At 38.1% G+C, this 21123-nt stretch overlaps 1 protein-coding gene across 10 annotated transcripts in view; it reads right to left on the minus strand.

Annotated features, from left to right (window-relative positions):
• The window catches only part of LOC143228773 (allene oxide synthase-lipoxygenase protein-like), a 141841-nt gene extending 121928 nt beyond the window's left edge, over positions 1-19913 (minus strand). For 7 of the 10 annotated variants that reach the window (XM_076460119.1, XM_076460116.1, XM_076460118.1 and 4 more), the window contains exons 1-2: positions 19771-19913; positions 18831-19302 (exon numbers count right to left, since the gene is read on the minus strand). In XM_076460119.1, coding sequence (XP_076316234.1) covers positions 18831-19302; positions 19771-19784 — 486 coding nt within the window. In that variant the 5' untranslated portion in view covers positions 19785-19913. The remainder of the gene's footprint in view (positions 1-18830; positions 19303-19770) is intronic. The other 3 variants (XM_076460113.1, XM_076460122.1, XM_076460117.1) reach the window with 1 other exon arrangement.
• Positions 19914-21123: the final 1210 nt, after the last annotated feature.

Genomic DNA, 21123 nt, shown 5'->3' on the forward strand with positions numbered 1-21123 from the left:
TTTAGCAGTGTACGACTAGAGAGAAGGCAGCTAGTCATCACCACCCACCGCCAACACTTGGGCTACTCTTTTACCAACGAATAGTGGGATTGGCCGTAACATTATAACGCCCCCACGGCTGAAAGGGTGAGCATGCTTGGTGTGACGGGGATTCGAACCCGCAACCCTTGGATTACGAGTCGAACGCCTTAACCCACCTGGTCATGCCGAGCCCACAATGTTTGAAAGTAAGAAAAAACGACTTGAATTTTTAAGCTGGTGAGACGTTTCTATAATTAACAAGTAGTTACTTTGAATCACGAAAATACATGCAAGAAAAACATAAAAAAAGACAAATTCGTTTATTTATTTTTATTTCTTACCCCGGTTTTGTATTTTCAGATGTTTCTTCCAGTAAAAAAATAAAATAAACAAAAAACCTCAATATCACATATGATAAAACAAGTCTGTATATTGATTTAACTTAACGAACGAACACAGAACATCCACGTCGTTCTGGTTTTTGTGTTTTATCTTATATCTATTATCTGTCGGAACACACCACCTTCCCTCAGTAGCACAGCAGAATATCTGAGGACTCACACCGCTAGAAACCTGGTTTCGATACCTATGGTGGGCAGAGCACAGATTGCTCATTGTGTAGTTTTTTTGCTTAATTACAAACAAATAAACAAACTGTCGGAACACCTAAAGATGCGAAACTGGTAAAAAATGAAAGTTAACGTGTTTTTCTTCAGATTGAGTTTTATTCAATACTGTTCTCCAATGAAGCAAAGTGTACTTTAATTCGTTGTAATAATCACGAGAAAGTATTCATGGAAAGACAGTTTTAAAACCATTTATTCGTCTACTTTGTATTTTAATTGTCGAAAAATATATTGTAAACTAAAATGTAATCACAACCAGGCAAAAAGGCACAGTATTGAAATTTCATTTCACATTCTTTTATACGTTAGGTTTGGTAAAAATGACGTACTTTGATTGAGCCATCTTTGGATGGTACTCACTTATCATTTTAAACGAGTTTTTGGAATATAAAGTAATATTTTATTGATGGAATGACAGTATTTCTACAGACGAAAGAACATCTTTTCTGGTCAAGTGTTTTAATTGGTCTGTTTGGCTTAGAAATTGAGTGAAAATAATTATATCTTAACTCAGTATTAAATTTCGCAAATTGTGTAGAGTTTCTTCCATTTCCTCGGATGCTGCTGGTCTGTGTTATATATTCAGTAATACATTCACGTTTCTCTGCACACTGCTATTAGGCTAAAACAAATAAATACCGTAATAAAATAATTACAGGGCTGCTCTAGAAAATTAATAAGTAGGACAAAGATGGCTTAAATTATCTCATATATGTCAGCACGTTCATTTAAAATTCGTCTAAGTGCTATACGAATAAACCCAGCTGTTGTTTTGTTATACATCTCACATTGTGGTTAACTTGATTGGTTACTCTATTTTTAGCCAGCCTAATTTGGCCTCTTACAGCTAATCGTAGCTTCTAAACATTAATAGGTATTCATGAAGCTGCAAATGTACGTGATTAACCACTTGTGGTTAATCGCTAGTGGTTAAGACCAGTGGTGTTTAAGTCAACAACAACAAAAATACCTCGTTGATGAGTGTGTTAACGTAGACTTATTTTTTAAGATTTATCTGACGACGAAAGTGTCTGATGACACAAACACACATATAAGGAAGTTCTCAGTTATCGTAATTGAGGAAGATGTTACACAATGAGTCATCACAATTGGACCACAGATACGTATATTTAATATAACTATAATACAAGTCTGAATATTCAGGTGGTACCCCTGCTAACGTTTCCCTTACTCAACTATTTGCGACTTTTGAAATTTTGGAACACAAGCTGTGGAAACAACAGCAACAAACTAGTTTTAATTCACTTTAAATATTGTCTTGAAGGCCACCCAACAGCCATCTTCAATAACCCTAATTTTGAATTGATGGATTAAAAAGCAGACAACTAGCCAACAGAATTCACCTCCAGTTCTTGGGCTAATTTAATCGAATAACGTGCGTCTTTTTATAACAGAGCCACACTGGGCTAGCTGCTGTTTCCACCTAGAAAAATCGAACTTCTATTTTTAAGATTGTAAATCCGAAGACTTACCGCTGTACCACCTGGGGAGAATCAAATAGTTAAAACATGAACACCACTTTCACAAAGCATTCATGGTCTCAATATCCAAAGAGTGATTTTAAAGTAACAGTACTCGAACCATGGACACTCGAATTCATAATCCTTCAATAAAGGAAGATTAATATGTCGGCTCCACACGACCCACCAGTGAGTCGTGCTCTATTTTCTTTTTAAAGGGCCACTTATTGGCTGGGACACAGCTACATATAAACTCTTCCTGAAAACAAGTGATTGTAAAATGACTACTGGGACCCTGGAAAGTATCGATAAAATAGGCTTAGGAACGAAAGCGTTAAATAAAGTAATAACTACATTGTTTCATTTCTACAAAAATGTCTTTATAAATTCTACACAGTAATTAATGCAGTCTAGATGAACAGTCTTCTGGACGTGTGCGTAAAGACAATAATAAAGGTCGATACACTCCACAGTGGCTCAACATTGTCTCAGATGATAAAAATCTGATTGTGATCCCTTTGTTTGGTTTTTAATTTCGTGCAAAGCTAAACCACGGCTATCTGCGCTAACCGTTCTTAATTTAGCAGTATAAGACTACAGGGAAGGCACCTTATCACCCCCCCCCATCAACTCTTAGGCTATTCTTTTACCAACGAATAGTGGGATTGATCGAACATTATAACGCTCTCACAACTAAAAAAGCCAGCATGTTTGGTGGGACGGGGATTCGAACCCGCGACCCTCATCTTACGCGCCCAGCCCCCCAATCACCTGGCCATGCCGGGCCCGATTTCGATCCGTGTTCAGCAGACCACATATAATTAGCTCGTCGAGTAGTTTTGCATATAAGAACAACCAATCAACGAACTCGTCTAACCTCCTTAGAATCTTACTTCCTTTTATGGATTACTTCTTATCCACTTACAAAACGTCATTCAAAATGTCACCTTGGTTAGATATAATAGTTTTTCAAGGTTTTACAGTTAACTCATAGAAGCATTAAAAACGTGGAGTTGATAGCCCATCGTGTCAACAGAACGTCTTCAATTAATCCATTCACTTCCCACTGCCTAATGAAACTAGAAAACACTTCTCTCAGATTAGCCGTCGTATTACTTAACCCTTTCGCCCCGTTATGCAATAGGGCCTGCGAAGCATCTGTTTATCACGTGACAGTCACGTATCTTCAACAGGATGACGTGCTTTCATGACAGTTTCGGAACAACGCGAAGAGCTGCTCTTACATTCACTATTTATGTATGGTGTTTTAAGATGAATTTTGCGAACACAGTGATCCTGTATTTATGTAGGAATTTTTTAAATGTTCAGAACAGGCGCTATTAATTCATTTTCGAGAATAATTCACCTGATAATCTGTTTAAAATAATAATAATACAGTAGCATTTATGTTTTGTGTTCTCCTATATTTGGTTATATGATCGTTGTGGGGGTAAAATACATCTTAAAACACTGTGCATATAACAGACCTTACACCAATATATGAAACCTAATCTTATTTGTTTCAAACTGATCCTTTCCAGGGCTACTGATGAGGAGTGGAGCTTCCTGAAACTGGAGAATTACTAAACATGAAGGTCCTGGCATAACCAGATGGTTAAGCCTCGTAATCTGAGGGTCGCGGGTTCGAATCCCCGTAGCACCAAACATGCTCGCCCTTTAAGCCGTGGGGGCTTTATAAAGTAACGGTCAATCCCACTATTCATTGGCAAAAGAGTAGCTCAAGATTTGGCGGTGGGTGATGATGACTGGTTGCTTTTCCTCTAGTCCAGAAGAATTAGGGACGGCTAAGAAGTTCTAAGTTAGGGTTTACTCACTGCCTATATGTATCATTTTATTACATTTTAAAGTAAGGAAACAGGCACCACTTTTTAATCACTGGTTCGATCATTCTCAGGTATACAACTTTTAACAGCAAAGAACGTTTTATTATTTCGGTCAAAATTACACAAACCAAAAATATGGAAATTTGTAATAAAATAACAGAGATAATTTTCCCCGAGTCTGAGGTCATCTGACCTGATTGAACTACACACCCTGAATGTAGCTACTCAGATTCCTGTAACAAAATGACGTCTTCGTTCACTAAGACCCCCCGCTAGTACAGCGGTAAGTCTACAGACTTACAACGCTAAAATCAGGGGTTCGATTCCCCTCAGTGGGCTCAGCAGATGGCCCGATGTGGCTTTACTATAAAAACACACATACACTCGCTCACTAGGGATTATTCAAATATTTCGTAATGACACAGTTCTTACGAGGACTCACTCTGTCAGTAATTACGAGTCACTGAAACGTTCTACTGATGAAACGTGTTGTTCGCTGCGGTCATACTGATAGCCAGACACTTTTATCCAGTTTGTTTCTCCTGTCTTCCCGTCTCTGGAAAAATCGATCATATTTCGTGACTGGAATACCACTGAGTAAATATATGCACATCATCACTGAACAGTCCATATGGAAGGTAGCATGCAATAAAGGTGGTGGTCTGTTATTTACTCAGCTTATAATCAACATGATGTCATATACTTTCTGTTCTCACAAAAGACACACAAAGTGGGAAACTGACCGATGCTCCGTTTGCTGCCCAAAGCGGTCTGACACGAGTGTGGTGAGCAATCCTTCTTGTGTCACTGAACCTAACTTAAAAGTTTCATTGTTTTTTGTTAATCATAGAACGATCTGTCCTGCTCCACTACGGGTGTCAGAACCCGATTTTTAGAATTATTAGTATTCAAAGTTCCTGCCGAGCCACCAGAGGGCACATTTAGAGGTTAAGAGTGGACAGTTTTAATTTACCTTTCACTTTTCCTTTGTGCTGCACATGTCAAGAATAAAGACAGTGTGCGACTGAAGCTGAAAATAAACCATGCATTTCTTGTCTAATTATGTAACGTAATTCATCTATCCAACCAAGTTAGGGCTCCGGCATGACCAGGCGGTTAAGGCACTCGACTCGTAATCTGAGGGTCGCAGGTTCGAATCCCCGTCGCACCAAACATGCTTGCCCTTTCAGCCGCGAGGGCGTTATAATGTAACGGGTAATTCCACTATTCGTTGATAAAAAGGTAGCCCAAGAGTTGGCGGTGGGTGGTGATGACTAGTTGCCTTACACTGCTAAATTAGGAACGACTAGCGCAGTTTGCCCTCGCGTAGCTTTACTCTAAATTCAAAACAAACAAACCTGTGATAATTCATACAGTTCTTGTTGAATTACCTGATAAAACTCAGTTATTTAACTGGTTAAAAACTAAATGCGTTTAATCATGCATAGCCACGTGCTATGATCATGTTTCGTATAAGCATGACAAGATATTTCCGGAACATTTTAAAGGTAAAATCAAGTATGGGATACGTATATGCAAGTCACTCAAAGTTAACAAGGTGACAAGGTAAACTAGTATCGACTTGGTGCTACCAGACGTCAAGCAATAAGGGGGATCCTTCCCCCTCACTTTAACATCGTTAATTAATTCATCTATTTTAAGTAAGTATTTAGGAGTTCAAGGAGAGTCTCAACTTCAGTTTATAAACAGATTTTAAACCTGACAGCTCCGACCAGGGGATTCGAAATATTAGCAATTTATACGTCAATAAAACGGATGACAGGACTCGAGACTCTTGTATTTACAGGAGTTTCGAACGAACGTTTAGGAACACTATCCACGTGTTCGTGTTGTTTCTGGAAACATTCTACTCAAGTTAAGATCCACACATGACGTTCATTAATAGCAGCAGGCTTCCATTGTATTATCCAGATGGCTGGTATGGGTTTTAGCACTTCCACAACGTTTCGTGGAAGATGACCTGAAAAGGTTGAAACGTCATTCTGTACTTTATTCTAATTAAAGTGCTATTATCCATACCACTCATCTGGAGGATACGTTTTTACCTCAAGTGGGTTTCTCGTCATCACGAAGAGTCTTCCATTACCCTCTTAGCTTGGTAACTGAACTGACCAACCAACCAAATTTGGATGAACTGGAGCACACCTTTCCTGTCGGCGACAAGTCAAAACTTTTCTTTTTTTCATGTTCAAGTGTGTTGATATCGTATTTACTTCATCGTTTGGAACATACCGAGGGTCTTCTTCGTCATAACTGAAACTTTAAATACATTTGTGCGACTAAGAAAACGCCGCTAGAAATCGGGTTTCTATACTCTCGGTGGGCAGAGCATAGATAGTCCATTATGCAGCTTTGTGCTTAATTCAAAACAAACAAACATAGAGGTTAAGAAAAATGAGATTATTAGTCGTTTATTTACATTTATTTCAAGCATTGTTTCTTTCTGGTGACTCTCGGTTTTCCTTCCCCCTCAAATAAATTTCCTACAAGGAATTAGTCCTCGTACCCCCCCCACGCCTCCCATTGCCATTTTGTGGATAGCATTGTTTAGCAGTTCACATTTTCAAATGAAATCTTAGAATGCGGACCCCAAGGCTTGGAAAGTTAAGATTCCGGACTACAATACTAAATCCGGGGATCGATTCCGTGCGTTAGTGGAGGCACAGATACACAATTTTGTAGCTTTGGGATAAAAACAAGATGTTAAAGAACTAAAGAAATGAAGTTGCACGAATTGGGTGCGCTGTATCTGTAGAAGAAAGGAGTTTAATGAAATATTTGTGTCCGTGAAATCTCGTTTACAAGTGAGCTTGTAGTTCATATATATATTAACCTTCCAACACTGAACAAAAGATAGTACGTGTAACAACTCTAGTATTAAGTAACGTTTACTGATTATATGCAGGGTAAGCAAGTTCCGGATGTTTCCAAAATGTTCAATGGTGGATTGTGTCCACAAAACCGAAGCAGTGGTATTTATGGCTACAATTTCGGAAAAGATTTTAGTGAGGCTTTTATATATGGAAAATTAGGATTCTTTATAGTAGGTGTCTGTGACTTTCTGGCGATAAATTTCAACAATAAACAAACAGCACATAGTTCATTTGTTTTAAAATAATATTAATATAAAGTCAAACATGTATACCATTGTTGGTTATTACACTTGTATCCAGGGCTTTAAATGACTGCCTCTTTTCGTCAGAGTCCACACAGAGCGGTTAAGTTTATTTAAAACACGACTGACAATTGTTTTTTAGCAAAAAATATTAAGAGCTTTATTGAAACTACGACGATGTGTGTACTACTAGATAATATGAACGTTGAATCTAAATATAGGGGAGTATTGTTGCTGTTTTAGCATAAAATTATCTGCTCTGTATCCACCGCGGGGATCGAAACTAAAATTTTAGCAATGTAAGTCCATAAACTTACCGCTGACTCACCAGAGGACAAATGAAAAGTAAGTTTGTAATTATAACACATCAGCTCATACTATAACTAGCTAAGGACTGCAACATCAATATTACTGGTTCTTTACCCATTGGAGATTTTTTGTATGGCTTTAAGTGTACTGTGGAGGATAATTTGGCGTTGGTCATACAGCTACATATTTATACCCGACTGCTAGTTTTAGCTAGAAACCTGAATTTCGGAATTAAAGAATGTAGAGATTGCATCCATGATCAAAATGAAGAACACAACTACACAGAACTGGTTGAATATATTTACTATTACAGTTGGAGTTTGTAACATTTTGATGCAACATTGATAAAGGAAGTAGCTAAATTCTGTTTTGAACTAGTTGCCTATTGTTCTGGGTCATTCACCTATGGTATCACTTACACCTTGTGAAAAATATTTCTTCATAATGGAACACAACGGAAACAGAGACAATAACATTTTCCGCTGGCGGGTCATGTGATACCTTAAGGATACAAACTCTTTTTTTTCGATGGAAATTATTAACAGTGACGTAAGTAGCGCATGCTCCCTAAGATAGTACAATGGTTTCTCACTCTGGAATAGTTATTCACAAATGTTTATACCACTTCCCATCATATATCTTTAAGACTTCTCAAACCCCAAACAAAGACTCTGCCCTTCCGTAGACACTAGATTTACCTTTTTGTATGAATAATTTAAGATTGCTTTACATTCTTATCACACACTGTCCAGTCTCTGTCTTTAACACCTCAGTCAAACCCAAAGACTACAGTTTCACTCTGAGTTACATTTTTTACATGACCCCTTTCCCCATTATTCTGCGAGACTTGTCCGTTTGATTTTGGGGAATTTTTATACATCCAAAAATATCACACATTAATGTTGAAATCATGAGTAAAAATGGCTGCCATTTTGTTTTGAGAAATATTTATATTTATTATTCAGATTTGTTAATAAACCACAAAATGATATACACGTATAATACATGTTCTATACTTACTTATGTTACAACTGTAAAATTGTTACATGGCTCTGTTTTAAAATAAATTCAACATACGTGTATTTACAGTCGGAGACGCGGCATACATTGACTTCCGTTCTTTATACCGGCCGAGAACAAAAACTCACAATGCGCATGTCTGAATTCCTGTAAGAAACGTTTTACAACAGTCTACATCTAACAATTTGGACTTAGTATTGCGTATTGAGATTCCTATACCATTGGCTGTCTTTTAGCAAGTTCACGCGGAAGGGCGCCACCTGTACAATATAGTGCAATATTCAATGTACATGTTTTTTGTTTTTCATTTTACTGTATTATATTTAAACAAGTTCGGAGTAGAAAGAACTCTTACACCGTTTTATTAGGAAAGTCACAGACTTGATACACTGTTATGTTATGAAAAACACAGTCTTATGACATTGTTATATTATAAAATGCTCGGGCTTACGATACAGATGTGTCATGAAAGACTCGAGTTTTTCATACCGAGACATTAAGAAAAGCACGGCTTTATCAGTTTTCTTACAATAAGAAAGGCACCCGCTTATCATATCTATGTGTTCAGAACATTACAGGATTAGTTTAGGTACACAAAAGGGGTGTTGTGTGATCCACAGTTGTAATGGACTTTGGTTAAACTGTCAAGTGGGTACTAATGATGCCCGAAGACTTGACTTAGAAACAACGTTTCTTGTTTCGTGTTCAGTTTATTTGTTTAATTTCGCGCAAAGCTACAGGACGATTTTCTGCGCTAGCCGTCAATAATTTAGCAGTGTAAGACAATAGGGAAGGCAACTAGTCATTACCGCCTGCCGCCAACTCTTGGGCTACTTTTTTGCCAACGGATAATGGGATTGATCGTAACATAATAACGCCACCAATGTTGAAAGGGATTCGAACCTGCGACCTTCAGATAACGAGTCGAGCGACGTAACCACCTGGCCATGCCGGAACCTTCATGTTTAGTAATTCTCCAGTTATGATCATCAGTTTGTTTGTTTCTGTTTTTGTAATTTCGCGCAAAGCTACTAGAGGGCTATCCGCGCTAGCCGTCCCTAATTTAGCAGTGTAAGACTAGATGGAAGGCAGTTAGTCATCACCACCCACCGCCAACTCTTGGACTACTCTTTTACCAAGAAATAGTGGGATTGACTGTCACATTATATCGCCCGTTTTTGCATATAAATAGGGTATTTTCATCGTGTCAAATCACTGATTTGTCATGACGTTGACGCTTCTACTAAAAATCGATAACCTTCACGGATGACTAAACTAAATGTTCGAGTCAAACTAAGGCTAACGATCTACCGCGCCACCTTTGGAATATTTCAAAAGGCCATATTTTTTCAATAACTTTATCATATATGCGTATATTTACACTTAATGGTTTTCTTTAAATTTCTGCCACACTTAAATTAGATTGGAATATTTATATCATTTACAAAGTACACAATTCATTTAGAAAATATACAATTAATTATTTAATCAAATAACTCCGCGTGAGGTCGTTTTTAAGCAACGCCCAAGAAGTTCAAAACTTAAGGCCAAGCGTTTCAAACTTATAAATATTACTCCCCGTTTGATTAAGCGGAAAGTCTAAAAATGGGTTTCAATAACCGCGATGTACAAAGCTATTATGTAGTATGCACTAAAAACAAACTTTAAGCATTAATATTAGATAGTTATATTAAACACGGTTTAATTTTGTATTTTAATTGTTAAAGAATATTTGAAGCGTTGCAAGATGGCATGCGTCACGGATGGCATTAATTAAGTTTGAATAGGACGAAATAAAAAACTCATAACACTGAAAAATAAAGAAGCGAAGACAAACCCACTGTCACGAAAGTCTAGTGTATTTTCTGACACTTAAACAAAAAATAAACGTACTCAAAGATAGCTAATATGCATACTGGGGGTTACCTATTCGTAAAATCTGTAACACATTGCGTGCACTCAATTTAAACAATAGACACATCAGAAGAAAGTTGATATACATTATGCGTGTGTGTATGGGTGAGAGAGAGAGATACCTGGCAAACCTGTGATACTTCGTTTTCATAAATAAAACGGAAGTGCCTCAAACGAAAGGAAACAAGGCTCTGTCAGAAGTAGTTGCTGGACGACAGACAACCTAGTAAACAAGGCTCTGTCAGAAGTAGTTGTTGGACGACAGACTACCAAGTAAACAAGGCTCTGTCAGAAGTAGTTGTTGGACGACAGACTACCTAGGAAACAAGGCTCTGTCAGAAGTAGTTGTTGGACGACAGACTATCAAGGAAACAAGGCTCTGTCAGAAGTAGTTGTTGGACGACAGACTACCTAGGAAACAAGGCTCTGTCAGAAGTAGTTGCTGGACGACAGACTACCCAGTAAACAAAGCTCTGTCAGAAGTAGTTGTTGGACGACAGACTACCTAGGAAACAAGGCTCTGTCAGAAGTAGTTGTTGGACGACAGACTACCTAGGAAACAAGGCTCTGTCAGAAGTAGTTGTTGGATCACAGACTACCTAGGAAACAAGGCTCTGTCAAAAGTAGTTGTTGGACGACAGACTACCTAGGAAACAAGGCTCTGTCAGAAGTAGTTGCTGGACGACAGACTACCTAGTAAACAAAGCTCTGTCAGAAGTAGTTGTTGGACGACAGACTACCAAGGAAACAAGGCTCTGTCAGAAGTAGTTGTTGGATCACAGACCACCTAGGAAACAAGGCTCTGTCAGAAGTAGTTGTTGGACTACAGACTACCTAGGAAACAAGGCTCTGTCAGAAGTAGTTGTTGGATCACAGACTACCTAGGAAACAAGGCTCTGTCAGAAGTAGTTGTTGGACTACAGACTACCTAGGAAACAAGGCTCTGTCAGAAGTAGTTGTTGGACGACAGACTATCAAGGAAACAAGGCTCTGTCAGAAGTAGTTGTTGGATCACAGACCACCTAGGAAACAAGGCTCTGTCAGAAGTAGTTGTTGGACTACAGACTACCAAGGAAACAAGGCTCTGTCAGAAGTAGTTGCTGGACGACAGACTACCTAGTAAACAAAGCTCTGTCAGAAGTAGTTGTTGGACGACAGACTACCAAGGAAACAAGGCTCTGTCAGAAGTAGTTGTTGGATCACAGACCACCTAGGAAACAAGGCTCTGTCAGAAGTAGTTGTTGGACTACAGACTACCTAGGAAACAAGGCTCTGTCAGAAGTAGTTGTTGGATCACAGACTACCTAGGAAACAAGGCTCTGTCAGAAGTAGTTGTTGGACTACAGACTACCTAGGAAACAAGGCTCTGTCAGAAGTAGTTGTTGGACGACAGACTATCAAGGAAACAAGGCTCTGTCAGAAGTAGTTGTTGGATCACAGACCACCTAGGAAACAAGGCTCTGTCAGAAGTAGTTGTTGGACTACAGACTACCAAGGAAACAAGGCTCTGTCAGAAGTAGTTGTTGGATCACAGACTACCTAGGAAACAAGGCTCTGTCAGAAGTAGTTGTTGGACTACAGACTACCTAGGAAACAAGGCTCTGTCAGAAGTAGTTGTTGGACGACAGACTATCAAGGAAACAAGGCTCTGTCAGAAGTAGTTGTTGGATCACAGACCACCTAGGAAACAAGGCTCTGTCAGAAGTAGTTGTTGGACTACAGACTACCTAGGAAACAAGGCTCTGTCAGAAGTAGTTGTTGGACGACAGACTACCAAGAAAACAAGGCTCTGTCAGAAGTAGTTGTTGGATCAGAGACTACCTAGGAAACAAGGCTCTGTCAGAAGTAGTTGTTGGACGACAGACTACCAAGGAAACAAGGCTCTGTCAGAAGTAGTTGTTGGATCACAGACTACCTAGGAAACAAGGCTCTGTCAGAAGTAGTTGTTGGACTACAGACTACCTAGGAAACAAGGCTCTGTCAGAAGTAGTTGTTGGATCACAGACTACCTAGGAAACAAGGCACTGTCAGAAGTAGTTGTTGGACGACAGACTACCTAGGAAACAAGGCTCTGTCAGAAGTAGTTGTTGGATCACAGACCACCTAGGAAGCAAGGCTCTGTCAGAAGTAGTTGTTGGACTACAGACTACCTAGGAAACAAGGCTCTGTCAGAAGTAGTTGTTGGACTACAGACTACCTAGGAAACAAGGCTCTGTCAGAAGTAGTTGCTGGACGACAGACTACCTAGTAAACAAAGCTCTGTCAGAAGTAGTTGTTGGACGACAGACTACCAAGGAAACAAGGCTCTGTCAGAAGTAGTTGTTGGATCACAGACCACCTAGGAAACAAGGCTCTGTCAGAAGTAGTTGTTGGACTACAGACTACCTAGGAAACAAGGCTCTGTCAGAAGTAGTTGTTGGACGACAGACTACCTAGGAAACAAGGCTCTGTCAGAAATAGTTGTTGGACGACAGACTACCTAGGAAACAAGGCTCTGTCAGAAATAGTTGCTGGACGACAGACTACCTAGAAAACAAGGCTCTGTCAGAAGTAGTTGTTGGACGACAGACTACCAAGGAAACAAGGCTCTGTCAGAAGTAGTTGCTGGACGACAGACTACCAAGGAAACAAGGCACTGTCAGAAGTAGTTGCTGGACGACAGACTACCTAGGAAACAAGGCTCTGTCAGAAGTAGTTGTTGGACGACAGACTACCTAGGAAACAAGGCTCTGTCAGAAGTAGTTGCTGGACGACAGACAACCTAGGAAACAAGGATCTGTCAGAAGTAGTTGCTGGACGACAGACTACCTAGGAAACAAGGCTCTGTCAGAAGTAGTTGTTGGACTACAGACTACCAAGGAAACAAGGATCTGTCAGAAGTAGTTGCTGGACGATAGACTACCTAGGAAACAAGGCTCTACCAGAAGTAGTTGCTTCTGGTAGTTGCCATTCGAAGGAAACTCTTTTTGTCTTCTTCCACCAGTCCGGATGTTCAAAATACGATTTCAAAACTCTGAATTTTTAACCATTTACAGTTATAATACACACGTCTTCAGTGTTATCTTCACAGTTATAACACACACGTGTTTAGTGTTACCTTCACAGTTATAACACACACGTGTTTAGTGTTACCTTCACAGTTATAACACACACGTCTTTAGTGTTGCCTTCACAGTTATAACACACTCGTCTTTAGTGTTGCCTTCACAGTTATAACACACTCGTCTTTAGTGTTGCCTTCACAGTTATAACACACTCGTCTTTAGTGTTATCTTCACAGTTATCACACACACGTCTTTAGTGTTATCTTCACAGTTATAACACACACGTCTTTAGTGTTACATTCACAGTTATAACACACACGTCTTTAGTGTTACCTTCACAGTTATAACACACACGTCTTTAGTGTTACCTTCACAGTTATAACACACACGTCTTTAGTGTTACCTTCACAGTTATAACACAAACGTCTTTAGTGTTACCTTCACAGTTATAACACAAACGTCTTTAGTGTTACCTTCACAGTTATAACACAAACGTCTTTAGTGTTACCTTCACAGTTATAACACACACGTCTTTAGTGTTACCTTCACAGTTATAATACACACGTCTTTAGTGTTACCTTCACAGTTATAACACACACGTCTTTAGTGTTACCTTCACAGTTATAACACACACGTCTTTAGTGTTACCTTCACAGTTATAACACACACGTCTTTAGTGTTACCTTCACAGTTATAACACACACGTCTTTAGTGTTACATTCACAGTTATAACACACACGTCTTTAGTGTTACCTTCACAGTTATAACACACACGTCTTTAGTGTTACCTTCACAGTTATAACACACACGTCTTTAGTGTTACCTTCACAGTTATAACACACTCGTCTTTAGTGTTACCTTCACAATTATAATACACACGTCTTTAGTGTTACATTCACAGTTATAACACAAACGTCTTTAGTGTTACCTTCACAGTTATAACACACACGTCTTTAGTGTTACCTTTACGGTTATAATACACACGTCTTTAGTGTTACCTTCACAGTTATAACACACACGTCTTTAGTGTTACCTTCACAGGTTATAACACAAACGTCTTTAGTGTTACCTTCACGGTTATAACACACACGTCTTTAGTGTTACCTTCACAGTTATAATACACACGTCTTTAGTGTTACCTTCACAGTTATAACACACACGTCTTTAGTGTTACCTTCACAGTTATAACACACGTCTTTAGTGTTACCTTCACAGTTATAACACACACGTCTTTAGTGTTACCTTCACAGTTATAACACACTCGTCTTTAGTGCTATCTTTACATTTATAACACACACGTCTTTAGTGTTACCTTCACAGTTATAACACACACGTCTTTAGTGTTACCTTCACATTTATAACACACACGTCTTTAGTGTTACCTTCACAGTTATAACACACACGTCTTTAGTGTTATCTTCACAGTTATAACACACTCGTCTTTAGTGTTACCTTCACAGTTATAACACACACGTCTTTAGTGTTACATTCACAGCTATAATACACACGTCTTTAGTGTTACCTTCACAGTTATAACACACGTCTTTAGTGTTACATTCACAGTTATAATACACACGTCTTTAGTGTTACCTTTACAGTTATAACACACACGTCTTTAGTGTTATCTTCACAATTATAACACACACGTCTTTAGTGTTACCTTCACAGTTATAACACACACGTCTTTAGTGTTACCTTCACAGTTATAACACACACGTCTTTAGTGTTACCTTCACAGTTATAATACACACTTCTCTGGTATTACCTTCGCAATTATAACACACACGACTTTAGTGTGACCTTCGCAATTATAACACACACGACTTTAGTGTGATCTTCACAGTTATAACACACGTCTTTAGTGTTACATTCACGGTTATAACACACACGTCTTTAGTGTTACCTTCACAGTTATAACACACACGTCTTTAGTGTTACCTTCACGGTTATAATACACACTTCTCTGGTATTACCTTCGCAATTATAACACACACGACTTTAGTGTGACCTTCGCAATTATAACACACACGACTTTAGTGTGATCTTCACAGTTATAATACACACTTCTCTGGTATTACCTTCGCAATTATAACACACACGACTTTAGTGTGACCTTCGCAATTATAACACACACGACTTTAGTGTGATCTTCACAGTTATAACACACGTCTTTAGTGTTACATTCACAGTTATAACACACACGTCTTTAGTGTTACCTTCACAGTTATAACACACACGTCTTTAGTGTTACCTTCACAGTTATAATACACACTTCTCTGGTATTACCTTCGCAATTATAACACACACTTCTTTAGTGTTACCTTCACAGTTATAACACACACGTCTTTAGTGTTACCTTCACAGTTATAACACACACGTCTTTAGTGTTACCTTCACAATTATAACACACACGTCTTTAGTGTTACCTTCACAGTTATAACACACACTTCTTTTGTGTTACCTTCACAGTTATAATACACACGTCTTTAGTGTTACCTTCACAGTTATAACACACACGTCTTTAGTGTTATCTTCACAGTTATAACACACACGACTTTAGTGTGATCTTCACAGTTATAACACACGTCTTTAGTGTTACATTCACAGTTATAACACACACGTCTTTAGTGTTACCTTCACAGTTATAATACACACTTCTCTGGTATTACCTTCGCAATTATAACACACACGACTTTAGTGTGACCTTCACAGTTATAACACACGTCTTTAGTGTTTCATTCACAGTTATAATACACACGTCTTTAGTGTTACCTTAACAGTTATAATACACACGTTTTTAGTGTTACCTTCACAGTTATAACACACGTCTTTAGTGTTACATTCACAGTTATAACACACGTCTTTAGTGTTACATTCACAGTTATAACACACACTTCTTTTGTGTTACCTTCACAGTTTTAATACACACGTCTTTAGTGTTACCTTCACAGTTATAACACACACGTCTTTAGTGTTACCTTCACAGTTATAACACAAACGTCTTTAGTGTTACCTTCACAGTTATAACACACACGTCTTTAGTGTTACCTTCACAGTTATAATACACACGTCTTTAGTGTTACCTTCACAGTTATAACACACACGTCTTTAGTGTTACCTTCACAGTTATAACACACACGTCTTTAGTGTTACCTTCACAGTTATAACACACTCGTCTTTAGTGCTATCTTTACATTTATAACACACACGTCTTTAGTGTTACCTTCACAGTTATAACACACACGTCTTTAGTGCTATCTTTACATTTATAACACACACGTCTTTAGTGTTACCTTCACAGTTATAACACACACGTCTTTAGTGTTACCTTCACAGTTATAACACACTCGTCTTTAGTGTTACCTTCACAGTTATAACACACACGTCTTTAGTGTTACATTCACAGCTATAATACACACGTCTTTAGTGTTACCTTCACAGTTATAACACACGTCTTTAGTGTTACATTCACAGTTATAATACACACGTCTTTAGTGTTACCTTTACAGTTATAACACACACGTCTTTAGTGTTATCTTCACAATTATAACACACACGTCTTTAGTGTTACCTTCACAGTTATAACACACGTCTTTAGTGTTACCTTCACAGTTATAACACACACGTCTTTAGTGTTACCTTCACAGTTATAATACACACTTCTCTGGTATTACCTTCGCAATTATAACACACACGACTTTAGTGTGACCTTCGCAATTATAACACACACGACTTTAGTGTGATCTTCACAGTTATAACACACGTCTTTAGTGTTACATTCACAGTTATAACACACACGTCTTTAGTGTTACCTTCACAGTTATAACACACACGTCTTTAGTGTTACCTTCACAGTTATAATACACACTTCTCTGGTATTACCTTCGCAATTATAACACACACGACTTTAGTGTGACCTTCGCAATTATAACACACACGACTTTAGTGTGATCTTTACAGTTATAATACACACTTCTCTGGTATTACCTTCGCAATTATAACACACACGACTTTGGTGTGACCTTCGCAATTATAACACACACGACTTTAGTGTGATCTTCACAGTTATAACACACGTCTTTAGTGTTACATTCACAGTTATAACACACACGTCTTTAGTGTTACCTTCACAGTTATAACACACACGTCTTTAGTGTTACCTTCACAGTTATAATACACACTTCTCTGGTATTACCTTCGCAATTATAACACACACTTCTTTAGTGTTACCTTCACAGTTATAACACACACGTCTTTAGTGATACCTTCACAGTTATAACACACACGTCTTTAGTGTTACCTTCACAATTATAACACACACGTCTTTAGTGTTACCTTCACAGTTATAACACACACTTCTTTTGTGTTACCTTCACAGTTATAATACACACGTCTTTAGTGTTACCTTCACAGTTATAACACACACGTCTTTAGTGTTATCTTCACAGTTATAACACACACGACTTTAGTGTGATCTTCACAGTTATAACACACGTCTTTAGTGTTACATTCACAGTTATAACACACACGTCTTTAGTGTTACCTTCACAGTTATAATACACACTTCTCTGGTATTACCTTCGCAATTATAACACACACGACTTTAGTGTGACCTTCACAGTTATAACACACGTCTTTAGTGTTACATTCACAGTTATAATACACACGTCTTTAGTGTTACCTTAACAGTTATAATACACACGTTTTTAGTGTTACCTTCACAGTTATAACACACGTCTTTAGTGTTACATTCACAGTTATAACACACGTCTTTAGTGTTACATTCACAGTTATAACACACACTTCTTTTGTGTTACCTTCACAGTTATAATACACACGTCTTTAGTGTTACCTTCACAGTTATAACACACACGTCTTTAGTGTTACATTCACAGTTATAATACACACGTCTTTAGTGTTACCTTCAGAGTTATAACACACACTTCTTTAGTGTTACCTTCACAGTTATAACACACACGTCTTTAGTGTTACCTTCACAGTTATAACACAAACGTCTTTAGTGTTACCTTCACAGTTATAACACACACGTCTTTAGTGTTACCTTCACAGTTATAATACACACTTCTCTGGTATTACCTTCGCAATTATAACACACACGACTTTAGTGTGACCTTCGCAATTATAAGACATACGACTTTAGTGTGATTTTCACAGTTATAACACACACGTCTTTAGTGTTAACTGCAGTGGATATTTTACGTGCCTGAGAAACAGTTTTTTTAAAACAAACAAATGCAGAATAAATACTGTTAAGTATTGATGATTTCAATGCAACATACGTAGTTAATCACGTGCGTACTGCACGTTTTTAGAAGACAAAAGTTTTTAAACAAAGCTAAGAAGTTATTAAATAGTGTAATTTACATGTATAAACACAAATAACATGAACTTTAAAAAGTGATAAATATATTTACAGTTCCTACCTGTGCTGGTCCACCTGGAACGTGGTAATGAATACGATATTCGTCTCTGATTCGCTCAAGTTCAGTCTGGCGTTGTTTTATATTGTGGTCATCTTCTGGTAACGTGCAGTCAAACTCGTGGATGACGTAGTGGACATTAGCAACCACCCAGCGGTGCACAGGATAGTAATGTACCTCTTCTGTTGGTAGTTTGTGAACTTCGATTCTGTCCAAAAACCAGTCGTCACCAAAGCCGTAAGAATCTCGCCAGAATTCGACCTTAATAACCTCACCGAAGTCTTCAGCCACAGTGACCACATATTTGCCCGTAGTGTTTCGCTCATGGTCATTTGTCCAAAGGCTGTTCAGCTTGACAACGGAGGACTTCTGACCCTGACCATCGTGAAGAACAAGCCACACATTGGCGTCGGTCCCAGCTCCAAACCGGTCGCCAGTTACCACGTGCACTTCGTACTTCTGTGTTCTACATGCAACAAAAACAGAGCTCACCACGTAACACCTGTTTATTTACAACAACACAAACCTAATAATTGTAATGGTGTTTGCATTATGAACAACACGGTTCACACCTGTCTTAAACAATACTTTGACCTTCTACATAGAATCAAGTGTATCTCTGGCTAACCTGACGATGACCGAAGAAGGTCGAAACGTTATTCGCTCTTCTATGTAAAATATTTTCTCAACCCAAACGAGCCGTTTGTGCATATATAACCTCTGAACAGGTCAATTTCCCTGTAGTTTTTTTTTGTTTCGTTTTACAAATATGAGTAACATTACGATATAACCTGTAATCTTTTCTCAATGTATTTATTTTTCCAGTTTTTTAAACTTGTAAACACTTCGAGAAATATCAATAGAACGATAAGTATACAAAAACAAAAAGCAGGAGAACAAAATACTGTCTTTCCCTGCCCCAAAAAAAACCTACCTTTGTTCGGCCATGATTAAACGCAACGCACGTCTAGCACCTTAAACCAACGACCTTCGTAAAAACATTCGATCGTCTTTGGACGATACTTTAACATAACCCACTTCCGACAGCTACTTTACACTCCTGCCCCCTTTCGGGCGTTTGAGTAACTACAATGTGAAATCTAAAAGAAAGAATTAGAAATTTTAAGATCTGAGAACTTGATCAGTGAACAATATCTAAACTATTTAACTTCGTCAAATTCAGCGAAATAATTTGTTAATATATACTAGATATACGACAGATGTGAAGGCGTAATTTGTTTTCAAGATTACTTATAAAAACAAAATAGTAGACAAATATGTATGCAAAAACGGCTCGTTTGGATTTTCTCAACCCAAACGAGCCGTTTTTGCATACATATTTCTCTACAATTGGGCTTTCTCGATATCACTGAACTCAGTAGACAGCCCGATGTGGCTGTGTTATAAGAAAAACACACACACGCACACACAAAATAACTTAATAAAGGGTAATATATAACCATCTTCGTTCATACTATTTCTTTAAACAATTGCCCCTTAATGGATTAGCGGTAAATTTGTTTGTTTAGAATTAAGCACAAAGCTACACAATGGGCTAATTGTGCTCAGCCCACCGCGGATTTCAAAATCCAGTTTTTAGCAGCTTGAGTCCGCAGACATGCCGCTGTGCCACTGAAGGGCTAGCGGTAAGTGTGAAGGCTTATAATGCCAAAAGCCAAATTTCCATACTTGTGGTGCGCACAATATAGATAACAAACTGCGATGATTCGCACTTAACAATAGACATACAAACAATTTTCTTTAAAATAAAAAACCTCTATTTATAACGCTCCTATTTCTCACCAACAAATCTGAGGGTTTACAACACTATAAGTTGATTTTAGATACCATTGATGAGCAGAGACAGGTAATCCATTTCGTGTGGCTGTGCGCTTAGCAAAGAATAAACAAATCGTCTTTAAAATATGCTAAAAATGGTTTAAAATAAATAAAGGATGATGTATTTCTCTTCTGAATACAATGTTCAACTAGAGGATGATGTATTTCTCTTCTGAATACAATGTCCAACTAGAGGATGATGTATTTCTCTTCTGAATACAATGTCCAACTAGAGGATGATGTATTTCTCTTCTGAACACAATGTCCAACTAGAGGATGATGTATTTCTCTTCTGAACACAATGTCCAACTAGAGGATGATGTATTTCTCTTCTGAATACAATGTCCAACTAGAGGATGATGTATTTCTCTTCTGAACACAATGTCCAACTAGAGGATGATGTATTTCTCTTCTGAATACAATGTCCAACTAGAGGATGATGTATTTC

The sequence above is a fragment of the Tachypleus tridentatus genome, chromosome 10, assembly GCF_004210375.1.
Source record: "Tachypleus tridentatus isolate NWPU-2018 chromosome 10, ASM421037v1, whole genome shotgun sequence".
Classification (NCBI taxonomy): Eukaryota; Metazoa; Arthropoda; class Merostomata; order Xiphosura; family Limulidae; genus Tachypleus; species Tachypleus tridentatus.